The sequence below is a fragment of the Falco biarmicus genome, chromosome Z, assembly GCF_023638135.1.
Source record: "Falco biarmicus isolate bFalBia1 chromosome Z, bFalBia1.pri, whole genome shotgun sequence".
Classification (NCBI taxonomy): domain Eukaryota; kingdom Metazoa; phylum Chordata; class Aves; order Falconiformes; family Falconidae; genus Falco; species Falco biarmicus.
In genome coordinates this window covers 42,893,845-42,913,080 of record NC_079311.1, presented here as the reverse complement: position 1 = coordinate 42,913,080, position 19,236 = coordinate 42,893,845, and the positions used below count along the sequence as shown (strand labels likewise).

Sequence of the window (19,236 nt, the reverse complement as noted above, 5' to 3'; positions counted from 1 at the left end):
TAGTTTGTAACTAAAGTAGTGATCTTATTTTGTAGGCACATGGCATGATAAACACCTGGAAATCTGAGAATTTGTAAATAAGTTACAAATGAAAGCTGGCAGAGCTAATTGTTAGCATTAGGTACTGCCATCTTGAAGCAAAAGGTTTGCTCCTAAAAAAATTCTTTTGGGGCTTTGCAGGGCTCAATTACATGGTTAGAGGACTGTAAATCCACGTTAGTTTATTGAACACAGACATGATGATGCATGCAGTGATGTTAAGATCTCCTTAGGCCAGAACGCTCTTTGGGCGACTCCCAGAAACTTGCAAGACAAAGTGTGCAGCAGCAGGAGAAACTTAAGATGACCAGACTTTATTCGAAAAATAAAAGAATGATCTCAACATTAAAAAACTAGCAAAAAAACAGTAGAAAATTCCATCACATACAACCTGGCCAAAGGATGCTCACTTTGGCCTCTACCAAATTCACTGGAATATTAGAAGAAATTATCTCAGCAGATCACAGGAATCTAAAAATAGAACCATTATTTTATTTAGAAAAGCCACTAAGAAATCTGATGAACTCTTACATGTTACAATTTTTGTTATCATACACACACACATACCTGGTACAATCAGCTAACAGGACTATTGCTTCTGCTAATTTCACAGGGAAAAGCTGTTTGATGATACATGACATAAGACATTTAATGATTCTCTCTGATGTAACGTATGTGTCCCATATACAGCAGGTATGATTTTAAAAATATAAATGTTGGCAAGCTGTGTATTAGTTCTATCCAGAGAACAGTTAGCACTAAACCAACAATTCTTTTTTCAAATAAAAACTAAATGTAACAATACTGAGCTGTACCCAGGGCAAAAAGTGAACTAGTTTCCCTGTTATAGTGCTCTTGCTATACAAACAACATGTGAACAGATACTTAAAATTGTCTCCTATTTTACCAACATATTTTTAACATTTATTTATACAATTATTAATAAGTGGCTAATTTTTCATGTGTTCTGCCTAAGCTGTAACCACAAAAGCTCCATATGCCTCTGCTCTACAAGCAAAGCTTACACAGATAAGAACTCTCACGCAGACTGGCAGGAGCAGGTGTGTGCTCATTCCCATACATACCTGTAAGATGCAACAAAGACTCCACATTATAAAATAAAGACACTACTTGTGCCAATTAATTGCTGTTAATGCAGTATTTCTTATACTTAAGTGACACACAAAAATAAGTTTTCTAAAGGTTAAGAGCTCTCCATACATAACTCAGATGCACAGGCATACAATTTCAGAATTTAAAAAAAGATCAATGAGGACATCTAAACAGTGAGGAAGAAAGAATTGAGGAACATGGATTTTAAACAAGAGGAATTTAGAATGAGTCTGTGCCATCAACACTGTGTTTTCTAAAAAAAGTACAAGTTAATTCTATCAATACGATGACTGAAGCACTCTTTCACTTTGGTTTTCCAAGGGCAAAAGTCAATGTCACTAGGAAAATCATTCATGTATGAAAGCTAAGCATACATGTACCAAGTGACTTACAAGACCTTTTCGTGCCTTTGTCAAAACACCATTAATACGCTGTCACTCAGAGTGTGGTTTTGCTGTTTTTTTTAAAAAAAAAAAATAGGACTACTCAAGTACATGAAGCATCTGGTGTTGGGAAATCCAAAGACAATTATCTACCACCTGCAAAATAATTGCCAAGTGATCAGGACAGGCAATAATATGTCTCACCAAATCAGATGGTAAAAGAAGGCAGCCACAGAATTCCTCTATCAATGCCAAAAATATTATAATGTCTTCAACTGCACATAGAGCAAGGACCATGGAAAGGACCTAACATGAGCATTCAGAGGGCCTGATTTTGCCCTCTGTGACAAAGAGGAATTTTGCAATCACAATTCTGGATACACTTCGAACTTCTGTAGCTAGGTGCCTTTTGAACAACATCTTTTAGGTTCAAAAGTTAGAAACGATCTTTCCAAGCATATCTGACACTCATACATGTAAAATCTAATTCCATGCAATAACCCTCTATGCATAACTTTATGGTTGCATTTTCACATTAGCATGGCTCTTTCTTTCTTCTTCCTGAGATGGAAGGACATCAGTGCAAAACAAAAGTTAGTAACAAGGAATATGCGAAGTGTGAAGAATCGTAGGCAGTAGCAATAAAGCACTGACAGATGACCTGCAAAACCTAAGATATGAACACATGAGATTAGTTTTTTAATTTGATAAAATATGTACTGGCTGGTGGCCAACCTCTTATATAAACCACTTACATAACGGTAATTTAACTGAATGTAACTGAAGAATTGCATTTTGAAGAATGAGACACCAATAGACAAACTCAGGATACTTTTTCCTGCCGTTCTAATAAAAAATAAAATACCATTACTTGTTTTCAAATCCTCTTGTGTAAATGTCAACTGCTGAAGTAACTATTACAGTGGTGTCATGGGCGTCCAGTATCTTTCTTTCCACAGTGGTCCTTTATGACTGTGTTTAGGCAGCATACCCTTTCTTAACATGTCTGCAAAACCAATGGACAATTTTGGCTTTTCTGGAGGACACCTTCACTTCAGCATGACAGCCAGAATAGATTTGTAAGATGGAATTTCATATGGGAGAATGGATGGGCTTTAATTCTTTTTCAGTATTTGGTTGCACCATGTTTATTTTCCATCTGAAAGGATTATCCCATACGGACAACAAGGCAGGCTGATGCTGCTCAAAATCCTGTGGGCTCTGCTGTGGCCATCTCTGATGGCTTTTTTCCCTAGCAACTATCAACTGGCACAAAATCTTCACTCTCACCTGGCAGTTTCTGTTAGTTCAGTTTCATACAACCCAGTCTCAGCCATCTCAGAGTTCATCTCTCCAGAAGTTTCAGGAAGCAGAAATATTTACTCAAGACACTGAGGCCACCATATTTTTGTCCATCTGTTTTCCTCATAATACATAAAGCTAATTTAAAATTAAGAACAAGTAACTTTTGCTCAGTTAAAAGACAAAGCTGTGCACTCTCCTGAATCTGTCCAAGGTATGCATGCACAGCTGGCAGTGCCATTATCGCCAGCTGTGCTAATGAGTTGCTTGGGCCCGTCTACACAGCACAGTGCAGCACTATGTGAAGGTCTCGGCCATTGGCGGCTGGAACATCCGTGTGCATATGGCAGCACCTTGCAGAAATAGGACCGAGGGTCCTGGAAACTGCATTAGCCAAACCACACAGCAAAGCCACATCTGACCTAGGCAGGACTGCACCATGCTCTCAACACCATCTGCAGGCTCTTTGGAAAGCACCCCAGGGTGTCCATCCCCACCTCAGGCCCAGACATTCAGAGAGATGCCAAGGCTGCTACATGTGCACAGTGCACTAAAAGCAGTTTCCCAATGCAGGTAAGCCTGTCCCAGGGCTAGGTGCCTCCCCTGTCCCCACCTCCTGCTCCTGCCCTTGGCCTTGCACAGGACCCTTGCCTGGCCCCCTGTGATGAGCCTCTTCAAGGTTGAGCCAGGCAGTATTGGGACACTGTACAGTCAGGGGTGCGTTGGGGAGCATTGGTTGGGGTTTGGTTTCTTTTGTTTGGTTGGTTTTTTTCTAACTCCTCCCAGTTCACTCTGGGATGATCAGTGCTGACGCAAGGGAGTAGATGGGAATCCATGGAAGTGGATTGAGTGCATGTGGGCAGAACAGCCAGCATCAGTGTCAGAGAGCTGTGAGATCAGTTCAAGAGGCAAGTCGGTAATATAGCCAAATTCACTGCAGGAAAGTATTGTAAAAGAGCTAAACACTGCTAACTTAGCATCTGGTGGTATTTAATTACACATAACACTTTCTACAGGAAATCCACCAGCAAGTACTTCTATTAAATTGCAGTAGTAACAACAATCTGTCTGAATGAAAGGAAACATGCTTTCAAGCTTACATAATATGTACATTTGAAACCAGCAATGGTAAGTCAGCACTTTCCAAAAATGGATTTCATTGCTTAGAGTTGTAAGTGTGGTACAGCAGTAGCAAGCTGTTGATAACTCTGCAGTGGTGGCAACTGCCTAGCAGGAACACAGTGTTGATACTTGGTTGTCAGAAAGTGAATTCTCAGATACACTTATTTCACAGCAGAGGTAAATGAGTAATTATAAAAATTAACTACATGTCATGCAGCTACTACTAATTACAAAAAACTAAGTTCACAGACAATCTAATTCACCTTGCTCTTGCTACATTCACTGTTAAAACTCTGAAGAACAAACAAAACATGTTCATATGACTCCTACAAAACTAAAGTAGGATGCATTCCTATGAAAATGAACATACTTGCTGAGCTGTTTTCCGTTTCCCATTAATCATCCACAACAAACCAACAGCAGAGGTCATATTTCCCAAGTTCTGAAACAATTAGCTCACTACATCTCAAGTAAGAACCACTGTTAGGCTTTTTGGGTTGGCTTCCTTTTTTATTAGGAAGAATGCAGTTACCCTCATTTAAGCTAGCTAAGATGTTCATACCATTCTTTGTAATGACTGGGTCTCTAAAAGATAGTGTTGAATGCAATTTTTAAAATATCAAGGAATAAACAAATACAGGGAAAACCTTGTTAAACAAAATGCATTAAAACTGATCTTCCAATAACATCCTTTTTTGTCAATGGGATTAAATTAGAAGAGATTCTTTCCTAACTGACCTTCAAATAATGGTCCTTTTTGTCAATGGAATTAAATTAGGAGACAGTTTTTCCTAACATTAGAACAAAAAGAAAGAAATATAAAAGTAAAGGGAAGCAAGAAAAACAAAGATACTTAACAGTAAACTGCCAGTTTTCACTCCTGAGTAACTGTAGTTACTTTTTAGTAAAATAGTGCTATAAAAATGAGATTATTTATTTCCTGTTAAGTTCCCTTCACCTGACAATCTAAAAAAAAATTTTTTAAACAGAAAGCTGAACAGCATTAACTTCCTCACAATCTCACACGAGGCTTCTGCACAGTTCCTTGAGCTAGTGATCATTTCCCAGTATGACATGCAAAAGCTTAATGGTGTACTCCTAATGGAAATTATTAAATTTTTCCCATATCCCTGCATCAGTAACTCACCTTTTTCCATACATTTTATCATAAATATTGGTAGCATTTGGCAGGAATCGGGTAAGTGACTCACCTTCACCTAAAGGAACCTCTTCATCCTCACAGGGAGAAGGAAGGAGGGGCTGTAGAGGTTCCAGGTTGATTATGAGTTGCTTGTTCAAGGAGGGAGAGCTGCGACTCTGGGTAATGCTGGTTCTAAAAGAATGGGGAAAAGAGGATCAGTTTATTCACAAGGAAACAACTGCAGTCAAGTACATCTCACCCCAGAATTGTTTTGCATAAATTACAGGAGGCCTTGAGTGATCATAACAAACTCTGCACACTGAACGCTGCTTCCAGCCGTGTTGTATTGCACCCTCAGCAGATATAAACCTTTCAACATCTGAAGTGTAAGAAAGGTTTTGTGCTGCTTTACTTCCCTTTACACAGCCTGACTCCTTTTCACCTTATGCAGGATTTCAGTGTGCTGCTCCTCACCATGCTGCACAGCACACACCAGTATTTGGCTTCAAGGAAGGGGAAGGTAGAGAGGATACAAACTGTTTTCCTGATGTTGTTCCATTGCCTTCAGGACTGAGTAAAAGCTTTGTTAATGGTTTGAGCACTGCAGACGAAAGGCTAAAGCAAGAACGGCTGTATCCCTTCAGTTAACAGATACACAATGCTCTCACTCTCCCATACCCCAGACACTACCTCTACACCATGCCTCCAGGTGATCAGGTTGGTTTTCTTTCTTGTCTTATTTGGCTCTAACAGGCTTTCATGATAGCAGGTGTTGGAACTTTCTCAGGGAAGTCTGAGGAATGCTGTTGATTCACTTGAGCCTAAAATCTTATTACTGAGAAGATAAAATGGTTCTTCAGAATAAGTTATCTAGGACTTACAGGCCTGAAGCAAGAGTCCTGCTATAAATGTGAACTATTACATTATAAAATATTTACTTTTAACAAAAGCAAAGATGAAAGGGAAGAGGATTCTACTTGACTTCAAATGGTACATAGGTACAGTGCTGAATTTCACAAACTGCATTTCAAATTTGCACAATGACTCAACTTAAAATTCCACATAGATAAACAAACTGAACAAAGCACCTATTGCAAGTGAAAAGAAGGGACTGTGTGTTGCTGAGGGCTTAGGTAAACTCAGACACAGATGTCCCATGTTAAGTCACATTACATGTCATTAAATATTCTGTGGGGATAAACAAGCTTTCTTGCTCAATTGCCACAATTCCTTGCCGTTAACCGTTAACATATGCCCAAAACTAAAATCCTCCATTTGCATTCTGTAAGCAGTCTCTAATAACTGTTTAGTTTAAATGTTCACTATCCAGAGAAGTTTTTCACTCGGATTACTGTAATTACAATCACTCCAATCCAACAGTACCTCCACAGGCTCGTTATGCATCCCCTGAATCTTTGTGCTGGCTGTAAAGAGCTATCAAGCAACTCCCAAAACAGGAGTTGTGCTTGAAAGCCCATAGAATATTCCTACTCAACACTTACTTACAAAGATCCCTCCTTAAGGCATGTCCTGGAAGCAAAATATTAAATCATTCAGTGTGCATTTGTCAGAAGAACTCACCACCACATTAATGCTGCATGACTACAGACTCCAACAGGTTTTCAGCCTGTGGTCCTTTAAGAGTAATATCCAAACAACAAGATACAGAACAGTAACCTCCTTACGACTGTATATTTCTTTCTCAATGCAGCCATGGTACCATCGAATTGACTTTGACGGAGGGGGCAAGGGATAGAAAACTTCTTTCTATATGTTTATGTTTATATTTATATACATATATATTTATCATAAATCTTATCATTTCCTCTAAATGTTTTGCATCTTAAAAACTATCATTTCCCATCGCCAAATCTTCTTTCACAGAGTAACTTGATTCTAAGGCCTGCTTTGTTGGTGATGAAAATTTTCTATGCTTTTTGCCTAATGGTGCTACTAAAGACAAGCTATCTACCTCTGTCTCCCGTTTCAAAACCTGCACTATAAAAGCACTTTAAATCATTAGACTTTCTTAGTCTTTCTAAGAAACTGAACCTGGAGCTGCCATAATACTGTATATGCAAGCATTTTAAGAAGTTAATCACAAAAAATATACATTATTATTTATAGGTATTAAATCTGTATGACTCATTTGCCCTCTGATCCGTTTCTTTATGAACACTGAGTTTTAAACAGTATGTTTAAAATATTTTAAATACTGAAAGCAAAAAAAAGTAAAATACAAGATATAAAATAATTTTACATGAAAATGTTTTCTTATCCTACGGAAAAAAGAGACCCTATGGAAAGTAGGCAATAAGCTGTTTCCTTATGTAACTATTTGCATTTAAAATGCACTTCTGTGCCCAAGTATTCTACTCTGCCTCAGTGATGGAGCTCTATTCTGCCTTGTGTGTTCTCAATTAACACATTTTAGACCATTGCTTACCCCATTGTTAAATGTAATCTGCAAAAGCATGTTCAAAAGCATCCCTGCACGGCCTTACTATTAATTACATATCTGACAACATAATTACAAATATTTGCTGCAAATATACTCCTATCCTTTAGTAAAGACAACCCAAGTTTTTCTCAAATATAGATGGAATAACCATATTAAATTAAAAATAAACCAAACACACATACCACCCCTGAAAAAAAAATCACTGTAAAAATAGGGATATGGCTGTAGAATGCTCAGAAAGTTAAGCAGCCTTTTTAAAAAGTTGTTAAATAGCTTTTTCCTGCTGGCTTCTTTCTTCTTGTCTGAAGGACTTTAATTAGGTTCCTACCAGTTTTCCTTGTTACTACAATGAGTGATAAAGTCAAGAAAGTATTTTGCTTGCAAAGTCCAGCTGCTTATTTCTAACAAGCCAAATTTTTCTCTGAAAAGAAGATTGTCTGATCTTTTTTTCCTTTACTAAATGAACGTCTTGCTTTTTAATCTGACTGCATTATAGAAAAGCTATAAAGTATACTTTTAATCATACCGATATACATCCACAAAACAGAATTTTTCGAAACCAGGCAAGAACTAGCAATGAAATGAGAATGTACTTTTCTGTCAGGATCATGTAATAAGAGTCTATGTCATAACACAGAAAATTATATAAGGTACTTATCTGACTGATCGATTAAAACCAGCTTCAAACCAGCACAGATTAAGTTCCCTTGTGTAGACTACATGCTATTGTCAAAATTTCATAACACTGGCAACATGTACTTCCCAAGGCTTGCATGCCTCATTGTAGAAGCTCAGCATGACAGCCATTACAGTTCAAGTGAAAGGAATGAGAATTTATTTGTAGAGAACAATAATCATCCTTACTCCTTGAACTTTAATATCGAATATCAAGACATACCTGTGAACTTCAGGAGGTTCCCTCTGGATTTTAGAGCTTGCCTCCACAACCTCTTTGGCTACTTTTCCACTGCATTAGAACATGAAATAAATATTCAGGCAAATGCTAAGATTAGCTCATTACATGCCAAGCACTATATATACATGAACAATTCAGGTACATTCAAAAGAAGAATAGGAAAAGGTAAAAAAAAAAAAAAAAAAAAAATCCTATGCAGTGGACATATAATGTCCCAGATTAAAAATTCTGCTGACAACCTGTCTGCAAAGCTGTTGAAGAAAAAGCAACTTTGCAGTACAATGCGAGGAGTGGGACTGGACTATCCCATTAATGCATCCGTGGTCCAGAGATGCCCAGTTACAGGGAGCATACAATCTGCACTGGCCACACATCCTTGTTTGTACAGAAACTGCACAAGAAGTGAAGTGCTGTTCTGATGAAACTGCTCTTTGACAGAGGTCTGCGTGAAGCCTCCACATCATTTTATAGGTGATGCTAAAGAGAGAACAGAAAGTTTTTCAAATCCTGACCTGGATTAGGGGTGAACAGGTCCTCAAGAAGGAAAAGCTCTCAATTTACCACCCATAATTACCCATGTTTTCCCTTACTTTCTGAAATGGTTTACCATGAAAAAGAAACTGCAAACACCCACCTATATCGAAATCTACTGCCTTTAAAAAATATCTTGCTGCTGGACATGGTCTTGATCTGACTGGATTTTGCATACCTGAAGAAAAATAACAGAGGCTGTCACATTTTCAGCACAGAAGGAACCTGATAAGCAAAACCAAACAAGGTAAACTACAAGCTTTTCTATTTTTATACCACAAAGTAATATTCAATAATTGGCCTTTCCAACTTTTTTAAGGCCTTACAAATTAGAATAAAAAGCACACAGACAAAAAAAAATCAGATAGCACAGAATGCCTGAACACCAAACAAGTGATTGTCTGGATAAGAAAGCAAGAAAATTAGATGCAGACACTTGCTGCATCTCTGGGGACTTTCATTCACAGGACACAGGAAAGACCATGGTACACCAAGAGCCCCTGGGACAAGTCACCTTGTTTGTGGGAAGACACGGCTATTTCCACTTTCCAACTAGTAAACCAAAGAAAAAAAAAAAAGAAGTGGTAACACTTGTCTCCCAAAGTAGTTGCATTTCTGATGTCTCTATAGTGTCAACTTCTCAGTAGCCTATACCATATCCTACTGCTTCTCTCTAATCACAAAGTACACAGGAACCTTTTATCACAGTATTTTACCACAAAAGTCATGGAAGAGTACCTCAGACATGCCATCTCCTTCATGTTCTCTGCCTTCAAAATGGCATACTGATTTTGTATCAAGTCTCTCGTTCCCAGACCCTAGTAGACAATCTTCTATGATTTATATCTATTCAAAAATAATCACAACAGTCAACCCTGAGCCTGGATCAAAACACAACTAAAGCTCTGTTTTTCAAGACATACCAAGTGATCATGACCTTATCTTAAATTCCAAGTCTCAAGCTCCTCTGAGCAGAAGAGAGGACCAAATTTAATTAAGGCAAAGCACCATTATCATTAATTACTTACACAACCTGGCTTCGTCTGTCCTAACCTTACTAGAATTCCTTGTTGGTATCATACAGGACATAGACAGGATTTATCTAATGCTGTAAGACGCTAACAGTCTATACCGTACAGCTCAGTTTCTCTGAAACGTATGAAAAGCTGTGTTGTTTCAAAACTACTACTCTAAGCATTTATTCACAAATTACTTTGGCTTCAGTTTCGTGTTTGGGTTATTGTTGTTATTTTTCTGTATCACACATATTAACCATTACTATTTTCTAATTTACCTGCCAGGTTGCTCTCCACTGAATATCACTACCAAGCTTCACTTTCGTAAAGTAGCCCTCTTTTAAAACCCACCAAAACTGAAACAGGCAAGCATAATTCTAAGGAATCATGCTAAAGAAATAACCCCGCAGTAGTGCCCTGAAGGCATTCAGAAAACAGAAAAAAACCATGAGAGAAGCAGCCTTGCACACACCAAGGTCAGAGAAGAAAGAGCAGGAGGAGGTGCTCCAGGTGCCGGAGCAGAGATTCTCCTGCAGCCTGTGGAAAACACCACAGGGAAGCAGGTTGTCCCCCCTGCAGCCCATGGAAGACCATGCCAGAGCAGATACCCACACCGCAACGCACGGGGGTCCCTGCACTACAGCAGGTGGTCATGCTTTGAGGGAAGCTGCAGCCTGTGGACAGCCCATGCAGGAGCTGGCTCCTGGCAGGAGTTGTGGCCCATAGAGAGGAACCCGTGCCACAGGAGGTTTATCCTGAAGGACTGCAGCCCATGGGAAGGACCCATGCTGGAGCAGTTTGTGAAGGACATTGGAGCAGGGGAAAAGTGTGAGGAGGAAGGAGCAGCAGAGTGAAACTGCTATGAACTGACTGCAAACCCCATTCCCCATCTCCCTTGCACTGCTTGGGGCAAGGAGGACATGGAGGAGTTGGAAATGAAAGAGTGAAGTTGAGCCTGGGAAGAAACAGGGGAAGGGTGGTTTTAGTTTTGTGTTTATTGACACTTCAAAAAAGAGTAAGAGGTGAGAAACAAATCAAATTAACTTCCTCAAGTCAAGTCTGTTTTGCCCATGACAGTAATTGGTATGCAATCCTTCTGCCTTTATCCAAACCCAAGAGCTTTTTTGTCTTATATTCTCACCTTGACCTGCTGAAGAGAGGGAATGAGAGAGTAGATGCATGGGCATCTGGCACCTACTCAAGGCCAAACCCACCACAACCATGCATTTGTGACCAAACCCCACAGTTAATGCTACAACCACCTAACAGTAAGAGCAGAGAGATTATATTCCTGTGAGTGTCCCTCAGACATCTTTACTTTGAACACCAGTTTCTCTCTTTTGGGTGGGAATTGTTTCCCATTCCCTATATTTCTTTCTAGTATCATAAAATAAAACCTCTCTAATACCATGCACTATGTTCCTGCTTACATGTGTTTACATACACTTCCAATGGAAAACACTTCCAGATAATCTTTTTATTACTTCAGTCTCAAAACACAGTAGATGTTAACATAAAGAATTAACAGCCACACTGTGCCAGCTCATATTTCCTGTTTCTTCACTGAATGTATCAATTGAATAGATTATATTGATATATTAGTATATCAGTGCTGAAACAATAGAAGAAATTGTCTCCAAAATAAAGCAGGTCATTAACACCCACGTTAGAAGACACATTTTTCCTACTCAGTAATTATTTACCCTTATGGCAGCCCCCTGGTGTTTCTATGCTGCAACACAAAACCAGTATTTTTTTATAAAATATGCAAGATGCTGTAAGGAGAGACTGAGTAGCAAGAATAAAAGCTGTGGGCCTAAAGGCAGGCATCAATAAAAAAATCTAACAAAGTCAATGAAGGCCAAAAAGAACACATGAGAGCTTTTTAATAAATTATTTTCAGGTTCTCTTTTAGGGAATAAAGAGGAAGATACTCCTTTTTTCTTGTCAGTTTACAGGCCTTTTTTATGAGATGGCTGGCATCTTCCAAAATGTATCTAAGAACATTTTCTTTTGGTTTTTAAATCATTGCACAGAATATTTTTTTTCAACCAACTCTTGACTAAATCTTGGATTTCAAGTGGAAGAACATCATCTACCAGCAGAAAAGCCCAGAGAATCAAGCATAACAGTTTCCTTCATTCTCAAGGTATTCAACCGCAGGGCTAAGATTAACAATGATGTTCCCAGACACAAGTGCAGTACTGTGTCCATCCAACATCACAACACAGAGCGACAAAAGAAGCGTGCTGGAAAAAGTGTAATTATTCACTGCCAAAACTCTCCTGCCTCCTTTAGATTTTAAACAGTTTATAATATTGGCTCAAAATGAAATAATATTCTCCATTAACATGCATATTTTCTGTCTGCATTTTGAATTCCATTAGTGAAATGGAGCATTTCATATTGAGTGATCTTTAACTCACATGCACATTTTTTTTACATTTAGTATAGATAATGACTTCAGGTTTACATACTTGTAAAAAGCCTGGTTCTCCACCCCACATTTCCAAAGATGCTTGCAGGCTGCTGGTGTAGAGGTATGGAATGACAACACAGTCTTTTTCTAAGTGCAAGGAAAAGAAGGCAAATAAAAGTAATTAAAATGTTGAATTCTCGAAGACTGAATCAGCTGTACCTGACGGCATCACCATGAACCAGATACAATGAAGAGTAAGTCTTCCTGTGGAGCCTCAATCTGTGGTTCACCTACAGAAGTTCAACCCATATGTAGCTGATATTTAAATTGCCCAGACACTTGCTTCAGAAATAAAAGGAAATGCTTCAAGTGGGCAGAGAAAGGTATATGTACAAATGGCTTGTAGAGTAAATCTGTACCAACTCTATCCAAGCCAAAATCAAAGGAGTCGTCTCTGTGTTCAGTATTACACATTCCACAGTCACTGCCCTACTTACCATCCATTTCTTCCCTATGTCTTACCATCAAATCTTCCTTGCTACCACACAAACAGCCCCTAATACCTCCAGCATTATGTCCTTCCTCCATTTTCTGTTCCTCACCTAGATTGTATCCAAGGCCATAAGCCTGGGCTTTATCACTCTGCCCTAGGGGAAGAACTGATTATAGTGTGCTGTAGGCAAAGATCTCTACAATTTCAATGGCAAGAGCCCAGCGATAAGACTCCTAACTACTTCAACAGACTCCAGCCTATTCAGCAGACCAGGACTTGAGGACATGATTTTAATTAGCCCAAAATACCTCACATGGATCCAGGTATCAATGCTTACCTGAATTTTCAATCTTATACAGATGTCACTCATGCTTTAGAGTGTGTGAGTACAGCTTTAGTGCTTTAAAATCCATCAAAATGTGACTACACAGACCATCAAAACCCTGAGCAATCAACATAGCACTGCATGAATGTTCAGTGAGAATGTCTCAACTCTGCAAACCAGGCATTCTTCTGACAACAGCAATATTCACATTCACTCATTCTATGTTTTAGTTACAATATGAGGTACAACTGATTGTTTAGAAATTTATTTAGTTAAAAAATAATGTTATGTTTTAAATCAAATACAGAAGTTCTGTAAAAATATTAAACCTGACCTCTTTCTGAGCTCCAAACACATAGAAAGTCTTCCCTTCAAATTTCAGTTTATAGACATCACACCTAGAAAGAGAAAAATTATTTGAATATAGGAAAAACAGATAGATCCATAGGTAAGAAAAGCAACTTGCATGCACGTTTCTCTGATTTCCAAAGTCAAGCAGGCTGTCAAATGACAAAGAGCCTCAACAGAAGCCTTACAACCTTTAGCATGAAAGTATTTAATATTCTAATTTTCTTTAGAGTAGAGAACATAATCCCACAGTATTTCTTTTACATCTGTATGCACCTTCAAAGAATTTACTTTGGCTGCTGGAAAATGAAAAGGAAATTAAAAGTAGGCAGAAGCTTATGTTTACATTCTATTTATTACACAGTTTGTAATTCCTCTGGTATCTTACAATCTTGGAACATCTACCGTAATTAAGTTATGTAATTAAGTTATGTAAGTAATTGAGGGAAAGAAAATACTCATCTCTACCATTCTTTATGGATTCATATCACACATCTTAGTAACTGACTACTTACAGACAGAACACAACAGGGAGAAAAAGAAAATGTTTGACAGCACTTACTACTGGGGCATTGTGAGTTGCAAACCTATGACAAAATTTAATTTAACTAAAGTTGAAAGCACAATCTACATGTGGAATAGCGGCACACCATACAAAAGCAATACAATGCCTCTGTTTAAATTGTAATGGAAATACAGTCATCACCACAGCTAAAATGGAGACACTGTAGTTTTTTTATAAACTGCTCTAAAGATTTTGGGCATCAGTTGGTTGAAATGGGAATGATTCTGGAGGCAAGGACAATGTTATCCCTGAGACTTTATAATGAAAGTTTTGCTTTAACATTAAACAACAACAAAAACAACAAATCATTCCAGCTAAGAAAGCTTTTTCATCTAAAATAAAATCCAAAACATTAATTTGTGTGTAGTGCAAATTTCAGCTAATATCAGTTAAATTAGCACTCATTCCTAGATCTCAGAAATGAAAGGAGCTGTACATGGCATTCAGATTAATCTCACTAGATTGACCTTCCAACAGCCAGCATAACACTGAGACAGCTTAACGGTTTTTCCTCTACCACTATTTCATTTTGTGTCTGGTTTACGTGCTGATGGACTAAATGAATACACCTAGATCTCCGAAAAGACGTGTTACCCTTAAGTAAGATGAAAATCTAAGCACTGTGAAACTCATTACCCACAACATGGTGGATACATGCTTGGCAACTGTTATTCTCTCCTGCATGCACTGCAGACTGATTTGTCCTTAAGCCAAAATCTCAAACTACCTTAGCACTGTGACTAGGGCTACCTGAAATTAACCCTAGGGAAACTACAGCACAAATCCAGGATCACAAATAGATGATATTTGACTGGTATGTCCTCAAAGCTCCACAGGGAACTGAATCACACTGACAGAACTACACTGACTTTAGAATTCTGAGGATTTCAGGTTAGCCAGGTATTGGGGAGGTTTCTGTGAATATGTAGTGGAGTTCAGCTCTACACAAAAAAAAAAACAAAACACCTCACCATTTCTTTCTTCACTTTCTGCCCATCTTCTTCCCACAAGACAGGCTGGGAGCACTGAGGCAGAGCGGCCACAGCTAGGCAACTACTGTTGGCAGCCGTTTACCAGCAGGGCTAAAATGAGATTTATGAATGCCTGAGCATTACTGGGCTCGCTCTGCACAACACTGCTGAGGGCATGGCCAGATGCTGTCACACCACCTGCAGGAGATGGGTTTTACCTCTCCCTCAAACGTGGCTGAGGCTGCCCAGTCAAGTGTTTTACGAGCAGAAAAGAAAAGCAAAGCCAGACAAACCAAAGCCAAAATGTCCAGTCCTTAAAAAAAAAAAAAAGAGACTAAAAAATAAAAATTCAGCAGTATTCTCACTTCCTCTTCTGCTTACCAAATAAGTTATTTTACAATTTTCCAACTGAGGTTAATTGAGGAAATAGCAACATTTCCTAGAGTGAAATAAAGATGCAGGTGGACTCTTCCAGACACCTGTGCCAATAAGCCTCATTGGTGATTTACAGCATAGTTGAAAAATCAAATTACTTAATTTTAGCATTTGTGCATTATGTCAACTAACGCACCCTGTAGAACGACTTTCACTGGAGGAAGTATGAGACCAAATCCTACTTCTCATCTAAGATCTTTTAAAACAGAAACATGATGAGGCAAGAGAAGGTATATTCATGTGGTTCATCTTAAATACAAGAAATGCAGGTGAAGACAGTAGGAAGAAGGAAAGACACAGGAGGAAAGACTCCTGCATATTAATCTACTCTTACTTCACATGCTTACCATTTTAACAAATGAATTCTTTTATTCCCCTGGAAAACTACAAATCCTGCAGCTGTGAATCCTAAAAATGTAGTCATCCCCGTTGAGTCCTTGAAAGAGAAAAAAGAAATAGAATTTTCCCCTCATCCAGTGATGTATTTCTTATGGTTAGAATAAATTGTTACTCCACTATAGACTACCCCTAATGTTTTTCCTTTTTGAAATAAATTTTTCGTTCAAATTGTACACTTCAAAAAACAAAGACTACTGTTGGCCATACAGGTCTCATTTATTTCTAAGCATTTAAATGAGTAACAGCATCTTATGTTTTGTTTCCATCTACCTGTAGCTGATGACAACAGGGAATCCTTAGGTATACTTACTAATGTTGTTGAAAACACAACTTCTGTGTATGTCTCATTCTTAACCAGCAGACTAACTACACATCAGGCATTCACATCTACTTCAACACTAATATTTTTTAAGATTTCACAATAACATTGTTCCTCTGTGAGATGTCGTGGTGGAAGTACTGCTGACAGACAGAATTACTACAGTAAGCAAGTACTCTTGACTACAAACCAGAACATACCATGATACTTGTCTTTCAAACAGAAAAGACTATTTTTAATTTGTAATTCCACAATAAAAGTTCTGGCTCATAGTTTTTCGCCAAGGATTCAGGTGAGTTTTCCATTAATTAGGTTTCCTGTCCATCCCAAGTTCCAGACCCTCACCTTGCTAAAGTCAGTCAACTTTATTGTGACTTATGTTCCACCAGTCAAATAAAGGGGAATGGAAACAGTGATGCTTCTGTAGTAGCAGCCACAGCACTGTAAGGGAGCACATCATAAGAAGCCAAGGAAGCACTTTGCTTTGCAGTTCACTTCCAGAAGACTGAAAAATTTTGCTTACGCATGGGCTGTGAACCCCTGACTGCATTCACACTACAAGCCCTGCTGCACAGGTAAAGAGGAAATTCTGAGCCAGTTTTGACTCTGTTCTAAGTGCCAACATAAGTCTCTGGGATTCACACCTGAAAATCTGCACTATATTTTTGAACTAAAGTTTACTAAGTCACTGACTTCACTGAGCTCTGAACCAGACCCTGTATTTCACAGAGAAGCATCATTCCCAGCAAAGTAGACACAAAATCCAGTGCAGCTTTATTAGAGCTGACTGTTTTAAGGGCACTCACCACCAGAACAGCTAACCAGACAGCCGTGCTGTTCCGCCAAATGGCATGGTATACAAGCCAGAGCAAAAGCAGCAGTTAAAACAAGAGTTAAAGCAAGTAACACTAAAAACAAACCCTGTAGTTTATGGAGATAAAACCCAAGTAATTATAAATGCAGGTGTAAGGGATAATCAGAACTAGTAACTAAAATCACCTTCTTAGAGAAACCACAAAACAGTGAAATGGGGGAATATGCAAATGCATACCCAGTTCTCCCCTTCGTACATTTGGTTTGCTGTGCTTCCTAAGATTTCCATATATTGATAGTGTTTGAAAAAATAATCAGCCAAGGACTAACACTTTGCTGCATCTTCTGGACAGAATAATGCTGAATCCTGAAAATCTTGTCAAACACAAAATATTTCACACCTGGAGTATTTAGAGAAACCTTTGCATTAAATGCAAAGAAATTATGAAGTATAATCAAAGCTTTTGTCATGACACTCTACTACATTCTCCTATGATGTTCTGCTTCCTCTAGGGAGACCTTTCCTTTGACTGATGCAGAAATGTCAACCAGTCAATGTTCTTCCACGGCTTAAACATAATAACATAGTTCCAGGGCAAGTTCTTTTATAAATTACTCCCTATTTGTGCCTGGATAAAAAACAGAGTTAAATCAATTCAATTAACAGCTTTTTACTAAGTGTCAGTAAAAATAATGCTTTATTAAATGCTAGTAAAAAGAACCACTACCTTGCAAGGATGAGGATCAACACCATAAGTTTCCAAAGAATATGCTTTCAGGAGCAAGTTAAATTCAGCAACAGCTGGGCTCTGACCTCTGAAAATACAAAGAAACAGCAGTTTGACAGCAAAAAGAAAACAGGAGAAAAAGACTTTTTGACTGAAGAGTTTAAACGCATAAAAAAGGAGGAAAGAAAGGGTCTTACTGAAATACAAACTATTTCAACTATGTTCTGTTTATCAGATAAAGTTAGAAAACTTTTCACGTTTTCTCCTGCTGAATTGTACAGTGCCTGATATTTTCAGGTAAATCCTGATGGTTTTGTCCCGCTCCTGAGAGAACATATGTTGTGCAGTTAACCAGAGTTATCTGATATCCTGCAAGTATTTGGTGTCTTTTGATATACACACACATCAGCCTGAATATGAAGTAAACCTCAGCATCTTTTTTCCACAGACTCTTGTTCTCCAGCTCATATAAAAGGATCGTGCAGATTAACAGACATTCCTTCCAGTGCAGGGCATAAACACAGCAATCATATTACACTGGTCTGCTCAGATGTACTCCTAATTATAGCAGTGCCTGTTACCATCATGATGGTTCAGAATCTGTCAGCATTTCCATTATATGCCCCTATTTTTAGGGTGTCTATAATGAACTCAAGCCTGAAACATGGCATGCAAGACTTGAGTTCTAGAGCAAGTTTTATTATTTGAATTTTGCTCTTCTAACTCTTGCCATTACAATAAGCTCTAACACAGATTTGCAATGCCTGCTTATCAGTGAACTGTTCCAAGTATTACTTTATTTACATATTTGAATGACTAGAGTGCATGACCCTATTAGACAATACGCATTTGTGACAACGGGCTGTGCTTAGGACCTTTAGAAAGTCATACCTCATAAATCCTTCTCATGCAAATTATCCCCAAAATATGCCATATCAAACTTCAAGGAACACATCAATAGTCATACTTTATCTTACCCCTGCATTTTTGGGGTCCAGTGTCACACCGTGACCAATGGCACTCATGAACTGGCATTTAAAAATTGTTCTGTGCACTGCTGTAGAATAATTTCCCTTTAAGTCTGTTACCCCTCAGTAGCTAGAAACCAACAAGCTTTGACATGTAAGATCCAGTATTTGGCCCAAAGTTCAGTTAAACAATTAAGATAATGTCTAGCATGCTTGTGGATGTCAAATCCTATTTTGAACCTAGCAACCTGATGCCCTGTGGCAATGTGTCAATAACATCTTCTGTTAGAAAGTTTTAATTCATGCTCATTTGTACTTCACTGCTTATCGTCTCCCAGTCAATCCCATGATACTTCTTCAGCCTCTTCCCTATGTCTTTTGGTCCTCTTTGATACTACACTTTATTTCAGATCACATTTTTGTTCATGT

The 19,236-nt window shown here is 38.3% G+C and overlaps 1 protein-coding gene across 1 annotated transcript in view; it reads right to left on the bottom strand.

Moving 5' to 3' along the window:
* The window catches only part of FRMD3 (FERM domain containing 3), a 140,718-nt gene that overhangs the window by 13,577 nt on the left and 107,905 nt on the right, over nucleotides 1-19,236 (bottom strand). The window contains exons 7-13 of the mRNA XM_056325495.1: nucleotides 17,840-17,927; nucleotides 15,928-16,016; nucleotides 13,596-13,659; nucleotides 12,502-12,590; nucleotides 9,112-9,186; nucleotides 8,460-8,528; nucleotides 5,171-5,292 (exon numbers count right to left, since the gene is read on the bottom strand). Of these exons, the coding sequence (XP_056181470.1) occupies nucleotides 5,171-5,292; nucleotides 8,460-8,528; nucleotides 9,112-9,186; nucleotides 12,502-12,590; nucleotides 13,596-13,659; nucleotides 15,928-16,016; nucleotides 17,840-17,927 (596 nt within the window). The remainder of the gene's footprint in view (nucleotides 1-5,170; nucleotides 5,293-8,459; nucleotides 8,529-9,111; nucleotides 9,187-12,501; nucleotides 12,591-13,595; nucleotides 13,660-15,927; nucleotides 16,017-17,839; nucleotides 17,928-19,236) is intronic.